Here is a 22,725-nt window from a genome sequence, read left to right as displayed (position 1 = left end):
CTCTGAAGAACTCCCTCTGTTGGATTCCCTGCCAGGTGATTGAACTGGGGAGAACGTTGGGAGGCAAACTCTCATAACACAATAATTAGTTCTTTAAAAGCCCAACTTGGCTAGGTGTAGTGGTAGGTACCTGTAATCCCAGCTACTCGGGAGGCTGAGGCCAGAGGATCACTTGAGCCCAGGAGTTCAAGACCAGCTTGGGTAACATAGCAAGACCACATTTTTTTTTTTTTTTTGAGATAGAGTCTCACTCTGTCACCCAGGTGGGAGTGCAGTGGTGCGATTTTGGCTTACTGCAACCTCCATCTCCCAGGTTGAAGTGATTCTCCTGCCCCAGCCTCCTGTGTAGCTGGGATTACAGGTGCCCGCCACTACGCCCAGCTAATTTTTTTTTTTTTTTTTTTTTTTTGTATTTTTAGTTAAGATGGGATTTCACCATGTTGGCTAGGCTGGTCTTGAACTTCTGACCTCAGCTAATCTGCCCAACTGGGCCTCCCAAAAAGTTCTGGGATTACAGGCGTGAGCCACCATGCCCAGCTAAGACCACATCTTAAAAAAAAGAAAAAAGAAAAAAAGTTCGGCCGGGCGCGGTGGCTCAAGCCTGTAATCCCAGCACTTTGGGAGGCCGAGACGGGCGGATCACGAGGTCAGGAGATCGAGACCATCCTGGGTAACACAGTGAAACCCCGTCTCTACTAAAAATACAAAAACTTAGCCGGGCGAGGTGGCAGGCGCCTGTAGTCCCAGCTACTCGGGAGGCTGAGGCAGGAGAATGGCGTGAACCCGGGAGGCGGAGCTTGCAGTGAGCTGAGATCCGGCCACTGCACTCCAGCCTGGGTGACAGAGCGAGACTCCGTCTCAAAAAAAAAAAAAAAAAAAAGTTCAAAAGCCCAGCTTTACAATCCTTTGCACATCTCCATATTGGCTAATAGAATGTCTCCTTCCTGTTAAATTCTCTATGTCTGGAGAATTCAAATAAACAAACAAAAATCTACTCTGCTGTACTTAGGTTCAAAGCCGAATTCTGGTAAATTAATCTTTTTTTTTCAAGATGGAGTCTTGCTCTGTTACCCAGGCTGGAGTGCCGTGGCGCAATCTCAGCTCACTGCAACCTCCACCTCCCAGATTCAAACAATTCTCCTGCCTCAGCCTCCTGAATAGCTGGGATTACAGGTGCCCGCCACCGTGCCCAGCTAATTTTTATATTTTTAGTAGAGACAGGGTTTCACCATGTTGGCCAGGTTGCTCTCGAACTCCTGACCTCGTGATCTGCCTGCCTCAGCCTCCCAAAGTGCTGAGATTACAGGCGTGAGCCACCGCACCTGGCCAAATGAAGCTTTGTTGTGTCCTTTCTCGGCCCGAGTCCTTGACAGGATTCTTTGTTAGGCCCTTGTCATCATTGTCGTCATCATCATCATCATCATCTCATTACTAGCATCTAATGTTTACTGAGTTCTTACCATGAGCTGGGGCCAGGGCAAACTGCTTTACCTAGATTGTCTTCTCCTGGTCCAGCTAAATCTGAACTGCTAAGTCTAAACCAGAGGGTCTATTCCGGGGCTCTGCTGTGAATGAGGCAGACTCTCAGACCAGCACTGGAACCAGCAGGCAGAAGCCAGGGGTTGGGCATAAAGTTTAGATAGATTGCTCTCTGACAGTTGAGACAGGTTTGGGACAGTTCTCTGACAGAGACTGAAGAGTAGTGTGTTTGGTCATGCATCCATTTAATAACTATGTAGAAAAGTGCTTGCTAAGGATAAGGGAACTCTATGCTCAGGAAAGCTTTGAGATCAGAAACAGATCAGTACAGAACTTCATGACCTTAATATACTGCAAGCTGCTGGTATAGTTATGAGATGATATGATACCCGACATTTGCATCAGTATGAGCCAGAGAAGGGTGAAATAAGTGGGTAAGGGCACACACAAAACAAAAGTGACTATAAGTCAGTATTTTTGAAGCTGGGTAATGAGTATAAGGAAATTTATTATATTATTCTCTTTACCTTTTTATATGTTTCAATGTTAAATTGAAAGTTAAATATACATACTCTGGCCGGGCACCGTGACTCACGCCTGTAATCCTAGCACTTTGGGAGGCCAAGGCGGGTGGATCACTTGAGCTCAGGAATTTGACACTGGCCTGGGCACCATGGTGAAACCCCGTTTCTACTAAAAATACAAAAATTAGCTGGGCGTGGTTAGCACCTGCAGTCCCAGCTACTTGGGGACTGAGGCAGGAGGATCCCTTGAACCTGGGAGGTCAAGGCTGCAGTGAGCCAAGATGGCACCACTGCACTCCAGTCTGGTGACAAAGTGAGACCCTGTCTCAAAAATAAAGTAAAATAAAAATAAATAAATACATAAATACATCCATATTCTTCCATACCTTTTTTCCTTTTCTCTGTGTGTGTGTGTGTTTAATTCTAGTTGTTTTCTTTTTCCTGGTTGTTTTGTTATTCTGCATTAAGGTGCTTAAAAAACAAAATAGCCAGTTCAGGCAGGCATGGTGGCTCACACCTGTACCCAGCACTTTGGGTACCTCGCCCGGCTAGTTTTTTTTTTGTATTTTTTTTTAGTAGAGACGGGGTTTTACCGTGTTAGCCAGGATGGTCTCGATCTCCTGACCTCGTGATCTGCCCGTCTCGGCCTCCTAAAGTGCTGGGATTACAGGCTTGAGCCACCGCGCCCGGCCTCTTTTTGTTTGTTTAGACATGAATTCTTGCTTTGGATACATGTATTAATAAATAAAAGACACTGTCACTGCATTTAAGATCTGGAGTTAGACTACCTTTAGAAGAACCCTGGTTCCATAAGATATTACAGAAATGATGGAAGGTGATGCCCAAGGCTAGGTTATACAAGATATTGTGGCTTCTGCCTTAGTCTGGGAAAAATTAGCCACCATGTTGTGAGATCCAATAAGCGGCCCTATGGAGAGGTTCACATGACAAGGAACTAAAGTATTCTGCCATCAGTCACCCCCGAATTGCCAGCCACATGAGTGAGCCATCTTGGAAGCAGATCCTCCAGCCCCAGTTAAACCTTCAGATGACTAGAGCCCCAGCCAACAGTGACACCAATCTTGTGAGACACTGGGGAGAACACTCAGCTAAATTGTTCCTTAATTTCTAATGCATGTGAGATTTAAAAAGATGCTTATTATTGTTTTAAGCTGTTAAGTTTCAGGGTTATTTGTTATGCAACAATAGATAACTAATACAGATGCACACCCTGGATCTAATGATGAAGAAACATCATGGCAAGGCACAGTGGCTCATGCCTGTAATCCCAGCAATTTGGGAGACCGAGGCGGGCAGATCACCTGAGATCAGGAGGTTGATGTCAGCCTGGCCAACATGGTGAAACCTCATCTGTACTAAAAATACAAAAATTAGCCAGGCATAGTGGTAGGTGCCTGTAATCTCAGCTACTCAGGAGGCTGAGGCAGGAGAATCGCTTGAACCCGGGAGGTGGAGGTTGCAGTGTGCTAAGATTAGGCCACTGCACTCTAGCCTGGGCAACAAGAGTGAGATTTCATCTTGGGAAAAAAAAAAAAAAAAGAAAAGAAAACATTACCTAAATCAAAATTAAGGAACATTCTACAAAATAAGTGGCCTGTAAGCTTCAAAAGTGTCATGGTCGTGAAAGTTAAAGAAGAGATTGTTTCATATTGAAGGAGACCAAAGAGATATGACAACCAAATATAATTTGTGATTCTGAACTAAATCCTTCTGCAATAAAGGACATTATTGGGACAACTGGCAAAACTTGAGTGGAATCTGAAGATTAGATGGCAGGTATGTATCGATGTTAATTTCCTGATTTTGGTGGTTGTATACTAGTAACATAGAATGTATTTGTGTGTAAGAAATACTAAAGTATTGGGCTGTGCGCAGTGGCTCATGCCTGTAATCCCAGCACTTTGGGAGGCCGAGGTGGGTGGATCACGAGGTCAGGAGATCAAGACCATCCTGGCTAACATGGTGAAACCCCATCGCTACTAAACGAATACAAAAATTAGCCGGGCGTGGTGGTGGGCACCTGTAGTCCCAGATACTCGGGAGGCTGAGGCAGGAGAATGGCGTGCAGTGGTGAGGCAGAGCTTACAGTGAGCCGAGATCCCGCCACTGCACTCCAGCCTGGGCGACAGAGCAATACTCCATCTCGGGAAAAAAAAAAAGAAAGAAAGAAATACTAAAGTATTTGAGGATTCTGGGGTTTCAGATTTGCAAATTTGTATTGCACTTGTGAGTTTTCTGGAAGTTTGAAATTATTTTTAAAAAATACCAAAAATAGAGTTAACTAATACAAATTACATTGGCTACAATCTAAATAAATATTGACTGGCCTCAAGAGTTTCAGAGCTACATACAATACTTTCACAGATCATATCTGAGGTGGGCATTCCAGGCAGACAGACTAGGTTGGAAATGGCCAGAAGAGCAGAGATGGGCAGATGCAGGGAGCATTAAGGGTAAGTAGATGGGTATGACTTGAACATCCAATATAGACAAGGAAGGAAACAAAAAGGAGGGAGAAAGTTTGGAGACTGGGGAGTTTGAACTACATGTAGCTTGATTATATCTGTGTTTAGAAACACTCTATGTTTTTTATGGATATGTATACTTTTTATTAATGTAAAATATGCATATAGAAATGTATAGAAATCAAAAGTGTACAACTGAACAAATTTTTTTTTTTTTAAAGCAGAGACTCACTCTGTCACCCCGGCTGGAGTGCAGTGGTACAATCTTGACTCACTGCTGCTCCACCTCTCAGGTTCAAGCAATTCTCGTGCTTCAGCCTCCCAAGTAGCTGGGTTTACAGGCGCATGCCATCACGTCCAGCTAATTTTTGTTATTTTTTTTAAGAGACGGGGTTTCACCATGTTGGACAAGCTTGTCTCAAACCCCTGGCCTCAAGTGATCCGTCCGCCTTGGCCTCCCAAAATGCTGGGACTACAGGTGTGAGCCACCGTGCCCGGCCAATGAATTTTTATTCAATGAACACATCTGTGTAACAATCACCCAGATCAAGAAACGTTATAAATCCAGTTCTCACCGGGCGCTGTGCCTCACGCCTGTAATCCCAGCACTTTGGGAGGTGGAGATGGGCAGATCATGAGGTCAGAAGATCGAGACCTCCCTGGCTAACACGGTGAAATCCCGTCTGCACTAAAAATACAAAAAAAAAAAAAAAAAAAAAAAAAAAAAAAAAAATTAGCTGGACGTGGTGGCGGGCGCCTGTAGTCCCAGCTACTTGGGAGGCTGAGGCAGGAGAATGGCGGGAACCTGGGAGGCGGAGCTTGCAGTGAGCCGAGATTGCACCACTGCCCTCCAGCCCTGGGCGATAGAGCGAGACTCTGTCTAAAAAAAAAAAAAAAAAAAAAAAAGAAAGAAAGAAATCCAATTCTCTCGATCTCACCCGCCTTCACTTCTTTTTTGAGATGGAGTTTCACTCTTGTTGCCCATGCTGGAGTGCAATGGCGCAATCTTGTCTCACAGCAACCTCCGCCTCCCCGGTCCAAGCGATTCTCCATGTTGGTCAGGCTGGTCTTGAACTCCCGACCTCAGATGATCCGCCCGCCTCGCCTCTCAAAGTGCTGGGATTACAGTCGTGAGCTCCCGCGCCTGGCCCCCTGCCTGCATTTCTTTACCCCATGGAAGGAATGCAGGTGATGAAGCTTGACTGGCCTCTGTGCACACCTGACGGTACCTTCAGTAACTTCTCATGTACTCGCATTTCTTTCTTTCTTTCTTTTTTTTTTTTTTTTTTTTGAGACAGGGTCTCAAAAATCTTATAAATAGATTTCATTCTTAGAGCAACCTTATGGAGAAGTTACTGTGATAATCATTATTTTACAGATAAGAAAAATGACACACATAGAAGTCAGATTTGAACCTAAGTAGTCTGCCTCCAGAGCCCAATGCTGTTAACTACTGTGGTATATTGTACTGTATAAAATAAGTTTGTAGTGAATGGATAAATGAATGATGACTCATAATTACTTGGTTTGTTACTTAAAGTCACCTGGGGCATGAATAGAGTTATATTTGAGTTTCAATATATGATTAGTAATTTTTTGGACAGGCTTGGTTTAGAACAGGGTTTCTCAACTTCAGAGTTATTGACATTTTGGGCTGGACAATTCTTTGTGGTGGGGGGCTGTCCTGTGCATCATAAGATGTTCGGCAGCATCTCTGGTCTTTACCCACTAGAAGCCAGTAGCAACTCCCATTGTCCCTAGTTGTGACAACCAGAAATATCTCTAGACATTGCTATATGTCTTCCAGGGAACAAAATTGCCCCCAGTTGAGAATTACTAGTCTAGAACAGCATTAATCTAAAGAAAGCTACTTGTCTTTTTTTTTTTTTTTTTGAGACACAGTTTCACTCTTGTGGCCCACCCAGGCTGGAGTGCAGTGGAGTGATCTTGGTTCACTGCAACCTCTGCCTCCCTGGTTCAGGTGATTCTCCTGCCTCAGCCTCCTGAGTAGCTGGGATTACAGGCACCCGCCACCATGCCCAGCTAATTTTTGTGTTTTTAGTAGAGATGGGGTTTCACCACATTGGCCAGGCTGGTCTCGAACTCCTGACCTCAGGTGACCCACCCATCTCGGGCCTCTGAAAGTGCTGGGATTAACAGGCATGAGCCACTGCACCCGGCTGGAAAGCTACTTTTGGATCCAGTAACCCCACTTCCCAAATGAATTGAAATCAGCGTGTCCGTCAAAGGAATATCTGCACTCCCATATTCATTACAGTATTATTCATAATAGCCAAGATATGAAATCAACCTACGTATCCATCAACAGATGAATGGATAAAGGAAATGTGATATATATATACACACACACATATACACATATATATACATACACACATATATACATATATTTTATATATATATATATATTTTTTTTTTTTTTTTTGAGATGGAGTCTCGCTCTGTCGCCCAGGCTGGAGTGCAGTGGCATGATCTCGGCTCACTGTAAGCTCCGCCTCCCAGGTTCACACCATTCTCCTGCTTCAGCCTCCTGAGTAGCTGGGACTGCAGGCGCCCGCCACCATGCCCAGCTAATTTTTTGTACTTTTAGTAGAGGCGGGGTTTCATCGCATTAGCCATGATAGTCTTGATCTCCTGACCTCGTGATCCACCCACCTCGGCCTCCCAAAGTGCTGGGATTACAGGCATGAGCCATGTGCCCGGCCTTTTTGTTTGTTTTGTTTGTTTGTTTGTTTTTGTTTTGAGATGGAGTCTTGCTCTGTCGCCCAGGCTGGAGTGTAGTGGCACGATCTTGGCTCACTGCAACCTCCGCCTCCTGGGTTCAAGCGATTCTCCTGCCTCAGCCTCCTAAGTGCTGGGGACTACAGGCATGCACCACCATGCCCGGCTGATTTTTTTGTAGTTTTAGTAGAGATGGGGTTTCACCATGTTAGCCAGGATGGTCTCGGTCTCCTGACCTCATGATCTGCCTGCCTTGGCCTCCCAAAGTGCTGGGATTACAAACAGCAGCCACCGCGCCCAGCCAAATGTGATATATATACACAATAAAATACTATTCAGCCTTTAAAAGAAGGAAATTCTGGCCGGGTTACATAGTAGGGTAACTATAACCAATAGTAATGTATGGTATCTTTCAAAATAAGAGTGAATTTCACATATCTCATCACAAAAAGGATAAGTAAGTGAGGTACTGGATATGTTAATTAGGTTGATTTAATCATTCCACATTCTATACATATATCAAAGCATCACTTGGCACTCAATCAATGTATACAATTACAATCTGTCAATCTAAAACAATATTAATTTAAAAAGAAAAGAGACTTTTCCAGTGTTTGTGCCAATAAAAGGGAAAAACATAATCCAGAAGAACAGAAAATGCAAAAATTTCATTTATTTGTGTGGCAGAAATTGTTAGTTGCCTATTGCAACACCTATCAGAAGGGACTACCTCGGCTGGGTGCGGTGGTTCATGCCTGTAATCCCAGAACTTTGGGAGACTGAGGCAGGTAGATCACAAGGTCAAGAGTTCAAGACCAGCCTGACCAACATGGTGAAATCTCGTCTCTACTAAAAATACAAAAATTAGCCATGCCTGGTGGTGCATTCCTGTAATCCTAGCTACTCAGGAGACTGAGGCAGGAGAATCGTTTGAACCAGGGAGGCGGAGGTTGCAGCGAGCAGAGATTGCGCCACTGCACTCCACTCCAGCCTGGGTGACAAAGCAAGACTCCATCTCAAAAAAAAAAAAAAAAAAAAGAAGGGACTACTTCATCCTTTCTCCTCCAATTCTAAACTTACCTGCATTTGTCCTCATACGCTCCTCCTCCTGTCTCTCAGAGGAGGCTAATCCCTCCATCTGTTCCTAGATCCCTTTCTGTACTGTCGTCTCAGGAACTGTTGCCATCATTATCGTCTTTCTTTTATCCTTAGCATTTCTCTAATAGATCCTTTCTATCAGCATTTAAATATGCTCAAGTCTCTCACTTCATTTTATTTCCCAAATTTAAATTTTGGAAAATTTCAAACTATCAGAAAAGTTGCAGAGTACAACAAATTCTCACAACCCTTCACTTAGATCCACCATTTTTTTTTTTTTTTTTTTTGAGACAGAGTCTCTGTGTCACCCAGACTGGAGTGCAGTGATGCAATCTCCGCTCACTGCAACCTCCACCTCCCGGGTTCAAGAGGTTCTCCTGCCTCAGCCTTCCATGTAGCTGGGATTAGAGGCACACACCACCATGCCTGGCTAATTTTTTGTATTTTTAATAGAGATGCCATTTCACCTTGTTGGCCAGGCTGGTCTGGAACTCTTGACCTCAAGTGATCCGCCCACCTTGGCCTCCCAAAGTGCTGGGATTATAAAAGTGAGCAACCACACCCAGCCAGATCCACCAATTCTTAACATTTTGCCACATTTGCTTTAGTTGTCTCTCTCCCTCCCTTCCTCCTTCCCTCTCTCTCTCTCACTCTACATAGACACCTCTCTTATTTCCTAAACCAATTGAGAGTTAGCTGCAGGTATCATAACATTTCACCCTAAATACTTCAGCATGTATCACCTAAGACATTCTTTGATTTTCTTATTCTCACAGTTATCACACTCAGAAAACTTAACATTGATAAAATACTGTTATCTAATACACAGCCCATATTCAGTTTTTCCCTGTTTCACTAATGTCTTTATTTATTTTATTATTATTATTTTTAAGAGCCGGGCATGGGGCATGGTGGCTCACGCCTGTAATCCAGCATTTTGGGAGGTCAAGGCAAGTGGATCACTTGAGGTCAGGAGTTTGAGACCAGCCTGGCCATCATGATGAAACCCTGTCTCTACTAAAAATACAAAAATTAGGCTGGCACGGTGGCTCACGTCTGTAATCCCAGCACTTTGGGAGGCCAAGGCGGGCGGGTCACGAGGTCAGGAGATCGAGACCATCCTGGCTAACACGGTGAAATCCCGTCTCTACCAAATATACAAAAAAATTAGCTGGGCGAAGTGGCAGGTACCTGTAGTCCCAGCTACTTGGGAGGCTGAGGCAGGAGAATGGCATGAATCTGAGAGGCAGAGCTTGAGTGAGCCGAGATCGCGCCACTGCAGCCTGGGCGACAGAGCGAGACTCCATCTCCAAAAAAAAAAAAAAAAAAAAAAAAAGAGAGACAAGGTCCTGCCAGGTTGCCAACCTGGTCTTGAACTTCTGGGCTCAAGAGATCATTTTGCTTTGGCTTCCCAAAGTGCTAGGATTACAGGTGTGAGCCACCACACCCAGTCCTATTAATGCCTTTTGTAGCTGTTTTCTCTGCTGTGTATCAGTGTCAGTGTATGTGTGTTGTTCCAGTGTCCAATCAGGGATCATTCATGGCATTTAGTTGCCATGCCACCTCAATTTCCTTTGAACTAAAATCTTTCTTCTTTCAAACAAACAATGCTTTCCTTAGACTCCCAGCTTCTACATCTAACTCCTGTGCTAGCTTTTCTCTCCTTCCCTTGACAGCCACGTTTTGCAAAGAAGAGACTCAGCAGTCTTCATATCCTCACCTCCCTCTTCAATATGCTGCAGTATGGCATCTGCACCCACCCCCCGCCAACATGATCCTCACTCATCAGACTTTCCTGCTACCTCTCTGGTCACTTCTTGGGCTCCTTTGTAGCTTCGTAGGCTCCTCTTCCTGTGCTTGTCCTGTAAATCTTACGGTTCTTCAGAATGCTGTCCTAGGCCTGTTGCTCTTTCCACTGTTTATGCTTTCCCTGAGTGATCCCATCCCATCCCTTCCCTTCCCTTCCCTTCCCTTCCCTTCCCTTCCCTTCCCTTCCCTTCCCTTCCCTTCCCTTCCCTTCCCTCCCCTCCCCTCCCCTCCCCTCCCCTCCCCTCCCCTTCCCTTCTTTCTCTCTCTTTCTTTCTCTCTTTCTCTCTTTCTCTCTTTCTCTCTTTCTCTCTTTCTCTCTTTCTCTCTTTCTTTCTTTCTTTCTTTCTTCCTTTCTTCCTTTCTTCCTTTCTTCCTTTCTTCCTTTCTTCCTTTCTTTCTTTCTTCAGACAGAGTCTTGCTCTGTGGCCCAGGCTAGAGTGTAGTGGTGTGATCTCAGCTCAATGCAACCTCCACCTCCCAGGTTCAAGCGATTCTCCTGCATCAGCCTCCTGAGTAAGCACCATTGCGCCCGGCTAATTTTTGTATTTTTCGTAGAGATGGGGTTTCACCATGTTGGCTAGGCTGGTCTCGAACTCCTGACCTCAGGTGATCCACCCACCTTGGCCTCCCAAAGTGCTGGGATTACCAGCGTGAGTCACCACACCCGGCTCCCTACGTGATTTCATTCTTTTCAGGGGAAGAAGCGGGAGTGGGGTTTCATTTACCACCCATATGCTGGAATCCCTATTTGTAGCCCAGGTCTTTCTCTCCAACTTCAGTTTCGAATATTCAATGGCCTCCCCAACATCTGAATCCACTTAGAAATCTCACAGGCACCTTGAAGCAATAAGTCCAAAAAGAGAACTGATTATCCTCCTACCACTTGCTCCTTCTACTCTGCTTTCTGTCTTAAAAAAAAAAAAAAAAAAAAGGAATCCTTCATTCGTTACCTGAGCCAGATACATAGAAGTCATCTTGGACACATCCTTTTGACATCATCCATGACACATCTAATCACTATACTCAACTGATTCTATCTCCTTAGTATCTCTGGAATCCATCTACTTCTTTCTGTTCTCACCACCACATTCAAGCTGCCATCATCTCCCCCAGGAAGATTTCAGCAACGCCATAATCCTTTCACCAAGCTTCCAGCTGTGCTCCATTTTAATCTCTCCTCCACCCTGGACTCTGATTTTCTGAAAACGCAAATCTGACCATGTTTAAAATTGTTCAGTTAGTTTCTCACAGCTCTCAGGATACAGTCCAAATGCCTTAACTTGGCCTATAAGCTGGAGTGAAAGTCAAGGTATTTTATAGCTGGTAAGGTACAGGCCCTGATGCCAGTTAGAAAGCATGTCAGCTGATTCATCTGACCAGTTTATGCCGCCTAAATAATGGCTTACCTATAGAGCCCCATACTGCAGTCTCATCTAGGGTCACTCTTCCTCTAAAGTCCCACTGACCTTGTTTTGGTTCTCAGAATCAATCACCAAAATGCAGTTACCTTTGCCGGGAATACTCTTTTCCTGTGGCTGCACCATCATCCCACCTCATCTTTTAGTTTGTTTATTTATTTATGTATTTATTTATTTATTTTTTGTAACTCCATCATGTTACTGCCTTAGTCCTCTGAAAACTTCCAGCTAGTTTTCTTTTTTTTTTTTTTTTTGAGACAGAGTCTCGCTCTGTCGCCCAGGCTGGAGTGCAGTGGCGTGATCTCGGCTCACTGCAAGCTCCGCCTCCCGGGTTCACGCCATTCTCCTGCCTCAGCCTCCTGAGTAGCTGGGACTACAGGCGCCCGCCACCGCGCCTGGCTAATTTTTTGTATTTTTAGTAGAAACGGGGTTTCACCGTGGTCTCGATCTCCTGACCTTGTGATCCGCCCGCCTCGGCCTCCCAAAGTGCTGGGATTACAGGCGTGAGCCACCGCGCCCGGCAGCTAGTTTTCATACGAATGCGTTTGAAGTCTTCTCCATTTTGTACTTGTGTAGAATTTTTTTTTAAATTCAAGAGCAAAACTTTTTATTAACTGAAAGCCTATTATGTATTAAGTATCATGCTGAGTTTTGTGGACATAGGGGCTAGGACAAAGTATCAACAGAGTGGAAGAGTAAGCTCCACGAAGAAATAACTGGGTCTGTCTTGTTAATCAATGAATCCCCTTTTCTTTTTCTTTTTGTCTAATTAATTTTATTTTTATTTCAATAGTTTTTGGGGTACAAGTGGTTTTGGGTTACACAGATTAATTGTATAGGGGTGAAGTCTGAGATTTTGGCCACCCAAGTAGTGATGAATCCCTACTTCTTGAGATGATGTCTGCACACGGTTATATGCTTACTATTTGTTGGATGACTGAATGAATAAGATGGTTTAAAATGGAGATTTTTCCTATAAGTGAAAAAGTATTTTCCTAGTTCAATTATTTTATAAATTCAGATATTTTGTACAAGGCTGTCACAATCTAACGCACTTTTTTTTTTTTTTTTTTTTAGACAGAGTCTGGCTCTGTTGCCCAGGCTGGAGTGCAGTCGCGTGATCTCGGCTCACTGCAACCTCTGCCTCCCGGGTTCAAGCAATTCTCATACCTCAGCCTGCCGAGTAGCTTGGATTACAGGCGTGTGCCACCAGGCCCGGCTAATTTTTGTAGTTTTAGTAGAGAAGGGGGTTTCTCCATGTTGGCCAGGCTCGTCTCGAACTCCTGACCTCAGGTGATCTACCCGCCTCGGCCTCCCAAAGTGCTGGGATTACAAGCATCAGTCACCGTGCCTGGCCCTAAGTCACTTTTAACCGAACCCTAGAGTTTTCTCCTCCTAAGGTAGACCCAATTTACAAAATAAACCCATATTGTACCTTTTCAGGCCAAAGAAAATATTTATATGCTTTATTTGCTGGAGGCCATTATATTCCACCATTGAAGGACTTTTGTAAGTACCTGTTTGACCCTTAGTGCAGGGCTTATATCCCACAGTTAGCAATAGCAAGCTATGCGCTTTTTGAGCTCTCAACACCAAGAATTTCTTGAGCCGGGTTCTATTCGGCCCTGACTTGCTGTAGGGGAGAAAAGATTCCTTGGGAGAAGTGTGGGTGGCGATAGCTTAGGAGGACCTTGAAATTCTGCATTGGTCTGTGAGCTGCTGCCTGGTGCCCATTGGCCCAGCTACTCTGGGTAGCAAACCTGCAGACGCCAGATATATGAAATTTGGGGATGTTCAGCTCCCTAAAACCACAGTTAGGCAGGCCCTAGGACCCCTGATTCTTGCCATAGTTTTTCTTAGTATTTGGGCTACAGGTAAGGCATTGGTCGCCATCTTGATATCAAACGTCAGGCAAGCCGCTACTGGCGTCGCTCGGTAACCACGGAGACACCCGTGCCCCTCCCGTTTTTTAATCCTTAGAGGCTGTAAACTACAATTCCCATCAGCCAATTTCCTATGCTTAATGACAAGTTATCTAAATCTGGCTTGTGGGCAACCGCAACGCTGCCGCAGTGAACTGTGGGAGTTGCGGTTCACCGCGTAGCGTCAGTTTTTTTCTGCGGGAAGCTCCAGAACTACAAATCCCGTGAGCCAGTGGGCTTTCGCCTGCGTACTGAGAAAGCGATTCTCCTTGGCCCCTAAGCCTGTGCCTGAGAGGTAAGAGAGGGCGGGGGGAAGGAAGAGGAGGCGGGATCCGGGCGCTGCGTTGGCTGCGGCCTGGCACCAAAGGGGCGGCCCCGGCGGAGAGCGGACCCAGTGGCCTTGGCGATTATGGACCCGGCCGAGGCGGTGCTGCAAGAGAAAGCACTCAAGTTTATGGTGAGGAGACGGTGGAGGCCGGGGAACGGCGGAGGCGCTGGCGTTGGCGGCGTCGTTGAGCTCGGGCCTGTGCCGCCCGCCCACTGCGGGACCAGGCAGCGGGACCCTGGGCCGAGGCTGGCGGCGGGGCAGCTGGAGGCATGGGATGGGAGCTCCAGAAAGGAGGCTAGGGGTTGCGGAGCGGACCCAGGGTGGGGGCAGCAGCTCCGCCATCTTGTGGATGAGAGGCCAAGTGACAGCGGGAGCTTAATCGAGGAGGGGGCTCCAAGCGGCGCGCGGGGCCCTGGAGGGAAAGGGGCGTGGGGACTGTTACTGAAGAGCGGAGGAAGCTCTGTGGAGAAACGCCGTGAGGCCGCTGGCGGGGCCTTCCCAGTGTCAGGGTTACCGGTAAGGCCCGGGAGAGGAGGTGCATTCAGGACTGGGGAAGGGGAGCGCGGGATAAAGTGAAGACAGATATGGTAGGTAGAGGGGAACGGGTAGGGCTGGATGCAGATGGATTTAAGGGTGGAGGAGGGAACGCTAGGGCTGGTGAGAGGCTTATAGTTTTGTAGAATGAGGGAGGGAGGATAGCCTTTGCCTTGAGGGTGGAATCCCAGCTTGGCCAAACTACTGTTGACAAACTCTGGAAGGGAAGAGGCCTCAAGGAAGATAAGGACTGGGAATGAGTACCTAGGGCTATAATGACAGTCCCTGGGATGGGGAAAGGGTGTTGACTGTAAACTAGAATTACAAATGTCTGGGAGAGAGGCACAGAACGCTACTTTGAAAGGAGAAGCTAAATACTATAGTAAGGACAAGGTGATTAAAAGTAAGAGGCAGATTGGTCAGGGAAACATGGGTACAGGAGATTGGGTCAAAATGAGTATCTAATAGGGTAAGCAAAACAAAATTTTTTTTTTTTTTTTTTTTTGAGACGGAGTCTCGCTGTGTCTCCCAGGCTGGAGTGCAGTGGCGTGATCTCGGCTCACTGCAAGCTCCGCCTCCCGGGTTCACGCCATTCTCCCGCCTCAGCCTCCCAAGTAGCTGAGACTACAGGCGCCTGCCACCACGCCCGGCTAGTTTTTTGTATTTTTAGTAGAGACGGGGTTTCACCGTGTTAGCCAGGATAGTCTCGATCTCCTGACCTCGTGATCCACCCGCCTCGGCCTCCCAAAGTGCTGGGATTACAGGCTTGAGCCACCGCGCCCGGCCAGCAAAACAAAATTTAAAGGTAAATTGTGGGACCGTAAAATGTGGAGGCCAGGTGCTTTGTATCATTTTCTGGGAAAGGAAAGGCCGCGGAGATGAGAGTTGCAAAGACCCGTAAGAAGTGATGAGATCAGTTGAGAAATTTAGAAGATAAAAAGTTTGGAGTTAGGTAGAGGGAAGTAAGTCAGGAATAAGTCAGTATTTGTGGTTACCTGTCACTTTTAGGTTGAAGCACAGTGTGAGCAAAGATTGGATTTTGTGGGTGTGTTTAAATCCCTTGGAACATATTTCTTTAACTTTGTATCACGCTTTTCTTTTTGCTATGCTTATCTTTGGCAAACTTGTATAGTCTGATATTTGATGCTTTTAATCTGATGCTTTTTGTATTTCCTAGGTGTGAAACCAGACTTTGTGGTTACGACTAAAGAATGATGGAATGCATAGACTTTAAGCTTAACAGGTGGCCTTAGGGACATTGATATTATTTGCAGTCAAGTCTTGCCTTTTCAGAAGGTATTGTGACTTGTCACTCCAAATCTTACTCCTTTGCTTAAAAAAATAGTTATTTTGTATCTTTGCCTAAAATACCATAACAAATCCAGATAAACGTGGATACTAACGAAATTGAATTTTAGGCTTTAAACTGCCCCATTTATAAGAATAGTTTTTTGGAAACTAATCAAATTCACTAAAACTTTATTTTGCATTAGTGTTTTCAAAAACACCTAAAGTTCAAGGGTATCGTTAAAAAAATTTCACTGAGCCTGAAGAAGGTTCTTGGATTTCTGCCCAACATTAAAATTCTAAATATGAAGAAGAGACCTTGAAATTTTACTGGACTTTAGAAGTAAGTGAAAGTTATTAGACTTAAGTCAGAAAACTGTTACTGCTTATTTTTGTTTTCCTAGAGGGTTGAATCCTTTTTTTTTTTTTTTCTTTTGAGACGGAGTCTCTTGCCCAGGCTGGAGTGCAGTGGTGCAGCCTCCGCCTCCTGGGTTCAAGCGAGTCTCCTGCCTCAGCCTCCCGAGTAGCTAGAACTACAGGTGCAGGCCACCACGCCCGTCTAATTTTTAGTAGAGATGGGGTTTCACCATGTTGGCCAGGATGGTCTCATTTCCTGACCTCGTGATCCACCCACCTTGGCCTCCCAAAGTGCTGGGATTTCAGATGTGAGCCGCAGCGCCCAGCAGAGGGTTGACTCAATGCTGATCCTGACGCTTGTGTCAGATTTATGGAATAATGTGATTTACAGATCATAAAGAGACATGAGGTCATCCTTTTTACTCTCGGTTAGACTTCAGCCTAGTAACATTTTCAGCTACTTAATCTGTGCTTTGTACCAGTGAGTTATGTTTTGATAATGGCCTCCTGGTTGAGTTAAAGTGGACTTGGAGATGACCATGTAGTAGTTGCAGCTTTTAGGGCACCACACATTACTAAATCTTGAATTAGTTTCCATAGGGAGGAGCCAGTTTTTTCTTTTAATTTTAGTTACTTTCATTATTGACCTTGCCTGCTGTTTTGGCTGCTGTTTGAGAAAAGGTCAACTAGAATAGGGTCACCAGAATGACACCTTAATAAAAGAAACAGAATGGAGAGTTTGAAATTGGGTATTCTCTTTCACTGCAGTAAGTCTTATGAATCTGAGTAAGTCACAACTTCCTTTTGATGCCATTTACCCTGCTATAACGTGTTGATGTATTCAGAGTCAATTTTAAGAAAGAAATATATTGGCGGGGCACGGTGGCTCATGCTTGTAATTCCTGCACTTTGGGAGGCTGAGGTGGGTGGAACACGAGGTCAGGAGATCGAGACCATCCTGGGCAAGATGGTGAAACCCCATCTCTACTAAAAATACAAAAATTAGGCGTGGTAGTGCGCACCTGTAGTCCCAGCTACTTGGGAGGCTGAGGCAGGAGAATCACTTGAACCCAGGAGGCAGAGGTTGCAGTGAGCTGAGATCGTGCCATTGCACTCCAGCTTGGGCAACAGAGCGAGACTCTGTCTCAAAAAAAAAAAAAGAAGATATTTGAGCCAGCATCAAATAATTAGTGCACAGTACACGTGGAAGAACTATCCTTTTAATCAAACCGACATTTTTGTTACTATTTGGCTTTGTTCTGGTCTTAACCTTTCCCTCAATTATGAATCACTAATGACAACTTTTATACAGATACAGATGTCATGATTTAAACAAATGTAAAATTAGTTTAAAATGACAAAATGAAATGGATACTCTCACAGATTTGCTCATTGCTATACTAATGTGCCTTGATAAATAATTTTACAATAAAATCCGATTAATAAGACTGCTGATTCAGAGATGACCATAATTCACCCATGATCGAGACTTAAAGCTCATCTTAAATAGTTTAAGCAGAATGTTTAACTTTTAAAAACAAATAAATGGTGTTGAAAGCAACCGTTTACATTAACTTATGTGCTAATGTCTCTCATTCAGCTTTAGCAGGTCCTCAAGGACCTTTCTTAATACTTTTTTGGTTAACAAAAGTATAAACGGAAACTTGAAGAGAACCTAAGAAGAGAAATGAAAATAATTAAGGGAATATAGGCCCCAAAACACACACACACCTGCACGCGCATTTAAGATAGGGGGTGAAAAGACATGCTGAGGAGGAATTTGAACTTTATTTTTGTTTTCACCTTTGAGACAGGGTTTTGCTATGTTGCCCAGCCTAGAGTGCAGTCACAGCTTGCTGCAGCCTCAAACTCCCAGGCTCACGTGATCCTCCTGCCTTCGCCTCTCAAGTGGCTACAGGCACACGCCACTTTACTGTTTTTTTTTTTTTCTTTTTTCTTTTTGTAGAGAATGAGGGTCTCCCTTTGTTGACAGGGGTGGTTTTGAACTCCTGGGCTCAAGGGATCCTCCTGCCTTGGCCTCCCAGTTTGGGATTACAGGCGTGAGCCACCTTGCTGAGCCATGTTTATTTTTAAAAACAGGACAAATATATTCTTGTCCAGCCAATCCCAGAATCAAGTAGAGTAGCTTGAAATGGATGAAATAATTTTAGAATGTATATAAGTTTTATTTGTAGAGGTGATAGATAAGTGAAACAGTATAAAGGGTAAATGTTTGCTGTTTAATAAACCACCTCAAAACTTAGGTTAAAAAAACCAATTTATTTTTCCCCTCAAGTCTGATGGTTTTTCTGCTTCACTTGGTATAGGCTGAGGTGTGGGCGTGGTTGAAATGTTCAGAGTGGCCGCATTCACATGGCTAGCCACTGGTTGAGAGTTCAGCTAGGGCTAAAGACCTTCAGTTCTCCTCTATATGGGCCTTTCTCTACGTGGCTGCTTAGATTTCCTTAAAGTGTGGTGGCAAGGTTCTAAGAAAGGACATTCCAGGAGACAGGAAGTAGAGACTGCCAATCTTCTAAATCCTAGATTTGGAAGTCCAAGAATGTCACTGGGATCAAAGCCAGTCAAGGCCGACTACAGAGGAAGGAGAAATAATCTCTACCTATTGATAGGAAGGGTGGCATGCATAAACAGGGAAGGGGGAATTGCTGGGGGCCACCTTTTGAGACTTGCTACCATGGGTGCTATGCTAGTTGGATGTTCAGGCTAAAAATAAAAATAGTATCAGCCAAGTTTGTGGGTCATAATGCTAGGAATGTTTAGCAGGCATCTCTTTTTTTGAGGTTAACTTTGGAAGGCACTGACATGATCTCCTGCATGACTTCCCTTAATGATGTCATTGTAGACATAATACTGGGTGAATTAATGTGATTCAGTAAGCTTGCTTAATTACTTCAAAAAACATAGGTATCTAAACACAGATTACATTTTAAAATAAATTGTCAGATGTTTCACTATAATGGAATTTTCTTTACATCAGTGAAATTGATTACCAGGTGGTGGGATGAACATCTGAAACCAGTTCTTAGTTTAAGTTGTCAGAGTTTGTGTGTATACTTTATTCCCAGTTTAAATTAGCTTTCAAACACTTTCTTTTATGGATACTCTTATAGGTGTTAGGGTATGAAATTAGTGGTAATTCTTTTTGCTAATTTTCTTTTTTTGTTTTGTCTGAGATACCCTGAGTTTTACTCTGTTGCCCAGACTGGAGTGCGGTGGCACAATTTCGGCTCAATGCAACCTCTGCCTCCCGGGTTCAAGTGATTTGCCTACCTCAGCCTCCCAAGTAGCTGGAATTACAGGCGTGCGCCACCTCACCTGGCTAATTTTATTGTTGTTGTTTTTGTTTTTAGATGGAGTTTCGCTCTTGTTGTCCAGGCTGGAGTGCAATGGTGCCATCTCAGCTCACTGTAACCTCTGCCTCCGAGGTTCAAGTGATTCTCCTTCCTCAGCTTCCGCTGTAGCTGGGATTACAGGCATGCACCACCACGCCCCAGCTAATTTTGTATTTTTGGTAGAGACAGGGTTTTTCCATGTTGGTCAGGCTGGTCTCGAACTTCCGATCTGCCCGATCTCGAAGACCTCAGGTGATCTGCCCGCCTCGGCTTCCGAAAGTGCTGAGATTACAGGCGTGAGCTGCCGTGTCCGGCCTCTTTTTGCTAATTTTCTAAATTTATGTTTATAGTAGATTTTCATAAATTATCAAAAGTGAATTATTAACTGTGGAGTAAAACTTCTACTTTGAGTAGTTTTAGAAATTATTTATTGCTAAATTAGAAAATAAACTTTGAAAAGAGATCTCTTATTTTTTTAAAAAACTTTTAATTGAGACAGGGTCTCACTCTGTCACCCAGGCTGGAGTACAGTGGTGCAATTTCAGCTTACTGCAGCCTTTACCTACTGTTTTCAAGCGATTCTTGTGCCTCAGCCTCCCAGGTAGCTGGGACTACAGGCATACGCCATCACGCGCAGCTAAGTTTTGTGTTTTTAGTAGAGACGGGCTTTCACCGTGTTGCCCAGGCTGGTCTTGAACTCCTTACCTCAGGTGATCTGCCCACCTCAGCCTCCCAAAGTGCTGGGATTACAGGCGTGTAACTATGCCTAGCCTAGAGATGGGATTTTTTTTTTTTTTTTTTTTTTTGAGATGGAGTCTTGCCTTGTCGCCCAGGCTAGAGTGCAATGGCACAATGTCAACTCACTGCAACCTCTGCTTCCTGGGTTCAGGCGATTCTCCTGTCTCAGCCTCCGGAGTAGCTGGGATTACAGACACCTGCCATCATACCTGGCTAATTTTTGTATTTTTGTAGACGGGGTTTCACCGTGTTGGCCAGGCTATTCTTGAACTCCTGACCTCAGGTGATCCACCTGCCTTGGCCTCCCAAAGTGCTGAGATTACAGGCATTAGCTACCGTGTCTGGCCTCTAGAGATGGGATCTTGCTTGCTCTGTTGCTCAGGCTGGCCTTGAATACAGGCTGGAGTTAAGTGATCTTTCTGCCTCGTCCTCTCTGGTACCTGGGACTACAGGTGCGTGCCACCACTTGCAGCCTAAAATATTTTTTAAATCTCGCCTACTTTCTAGCGTGTATTTTATTTTATTAGGGCGCAGCTCTGCCATCAATAGGTTGAGCTCACTGCAGCCTCAAACTCCTGGGCTGAAGCAATGCTCCTACCTCAACTTCCTGAGTAGCTGGGACTACAGGTTTGTGCCACCACACCTGGCTAATTTTTTATTTTTTTGTAGAGATGAGGTCTTGCTGTGTTGCCCAGGCTGGTCTGGAACTCCTGGCCTCAAGTGATTCTCCTGCATCAGCCTTCCAAATTGCTGGGATTACAAGCTTGAGCCACCATACCCAGCTCTAGCATTTTTTTTTTTTGAGATGGAGTCTCGCTCTGTTGCCCAAGCTGTAGTGCAGTGGCGTGATCTCGGTTCACTACAACCTCCGCCTCCTGGGTTCAAACAGTTCTCCTGCCTCAGCCTCCTGAATAGCTGGGATTGCAGGCATGTGCCACCACGCCCGGCTGATTTTTTGTATTTTTAGTAGAGACGGGGTTTCACGGTGTTAGCCAGGATGGTCTCAATCTCCTGACCTTGTGATCCACCTGCCTCGGCCTCCGTAAGTGCTGGGATTACAGGCGTGAGCCACCACGCCTGACCAGCAATATTTTAATGTAGCACAGAAGTCCTTTCTAAATGTGTATAGTGAGAATCCATTGAGGATGAAATAGAAAATATTTACCAAAGTTTAACAACCTAGTCAATAAAAATAAACTTTCTCTTTCCTTAATAAATCAATCTCAGCATTCTAAAATAGGCAGTGGAGCGGGGGAGAAATCTCTATGGGAAGGGTCCACTGGATCTTAACAGTTTCAACTAGTGTTCCACAATATTTACGCTGTACTTGGGGAGAATTTCTGAATAATTAGAATAGTCTGTGGCTTATTCCTTTTAGTTTCCCATAGCCTGATTGAGATAGAGCTATAAGATCAGTTGTAACATTGTACAGAAGGCTTAGAGATAACCAAGTGAAAAAGATAACTGAGATTACTGTTGAACTAAGAATATGATTGTTCTCTGAGACACTACCTGCTAGTTCCTGGATTACCTTTATATGTGGCCAAGGTGGGGATTGGGAAGCAAGGGAGCAAAAGCCCCAGAGCTAAGGGAGAGAGAATTTCTGCCTGCCTAAGATGAACCTTTTGAGTTGGATTTTTTTTTTTTCCCCCTGAGATGGAGTCTCGCTCTGTCGCCAGGCTGGAGTGCAGTGGTACAATCTCGGCTCACTGTAACCTCCAACTCCCTGGTTTAAGTGATTTTCCTGCCACAGCCTCTGAGTAGCTGGGATTACAGGCACACGCCACCGCACCCAGCTAATTTTTGTGTCTTTAGTAGGGATGGGGTTTCACCATGTTGGTCAGGCTGATCTCGAACTCCCGACCTTAGGTGATCCTCCTGCCTCTGCCTCCCAAAGTGCTGGGATTATAGGTGTGAGCCACTGTGGCCGGCCAGAAGAAATTTTTTGTGTTTTGTTAATACAGTCAGCCACGAATAGCTAACAGCTATTACAGTTGGCCCCTCATATTCGTGGGTTCTATATCCACTAACCATTGATTGAAAATATTCAGAGAAAGAGACCACAATAAAAAATAACAATAAACAATAAAAGTGGGAATTAAAAACAGTACGGTATAACAACTACTTATATAACATTTACATTATATTAAGTATTATATGTAACCTAGAGATGATTTAAAATATATGGGAGGATGTGTGTAGGTTATGTGCCATTTAACGCACTATAAGAGATTTGTGAGTATCTGTGAATTTTGGTATCCTGTGGGGAGGATCCTGGAACCAGTTTCCTGCAGCTACGGAAGTTTGACTATATTTATTTAGCATTTACTATTTGCTGTTTTAAATATACTGTTCTAAGCTCTCTATATATTATTTCATTTAGTCCTCCCAATAATCCTGTGAGGTGGATTCGGTATTGTTATTATCCCCATTTTTCATTAAGGAAAATTATTCCAGAGAGGTTAAGTAACTTGCTCAAAGTCATGCTAGCAGGTATCCTGAGATTAAATCCAGGCAGTCTGACTTGAGAGCCTTACTTAGGTACGGTATACTTCTTCTTTGAAGAGCAGGAAAACTGTGGGATATGGTGGCATGTTTCCTTAATATTTGTTAAGGCACACTTTGGTAGATGCTAAAATAGAAGCACAAA

General features: G+C 44.5%; 1 protein-coding gene across 13 annotated transcripts in view; it reads left to right on the top strand.

Moving 5' to 3' along the window:
• Nucleotides 1–22,725, top strand: part of LOC105478371 (beta-transducin repeat containing E3 ubiquitin protein ligase) — a 250,995-nt gene that overhangs the window by 29,137 nt on the left and 199,133 nt on the right. For 4 of the 13 annotated variants that reach the window (XM_011735593.3, XM_011735585.2, XM_071069252.1 and 1 more), the window contains exon 1: nucleotides 13,786–13,935. The exons of 1 other annotated variant lie outside the window; for it this stretch is intronic. In XM_011735593.3, coding sequence (XP_011733895.1) covers nucleotides 13,888–13,935 — 48 coding nt within the window. In that variant the 5' untranslated portion in view covers nucleotides 13,786–13,887. 8 more of the 13 variants (XM_071069247.1, XM_071069248.1, XM_071069251.1 and 5 more) reach the window with 8 other exon arrangements.

This window comes from Macaca nemestrina, chromosome 9 (genome assembly GCF_043159975.1).
Source record: "Macaca nemestrina isolate mMacNem1 chromosome 9, mMacNem.hap1, whole genome shotgun sequence".
NCBI classification, from domain to species: Eukaryota; Metazoa; Chordata; class Mammalia; order Primates; family Cercopithecidae; genus Macaca; species Macaca nemestrina.
Note: the sequence above shows the minus strand (reverse complement) of the source record. Positions and strands in the feature narration are given on the sequence as shown.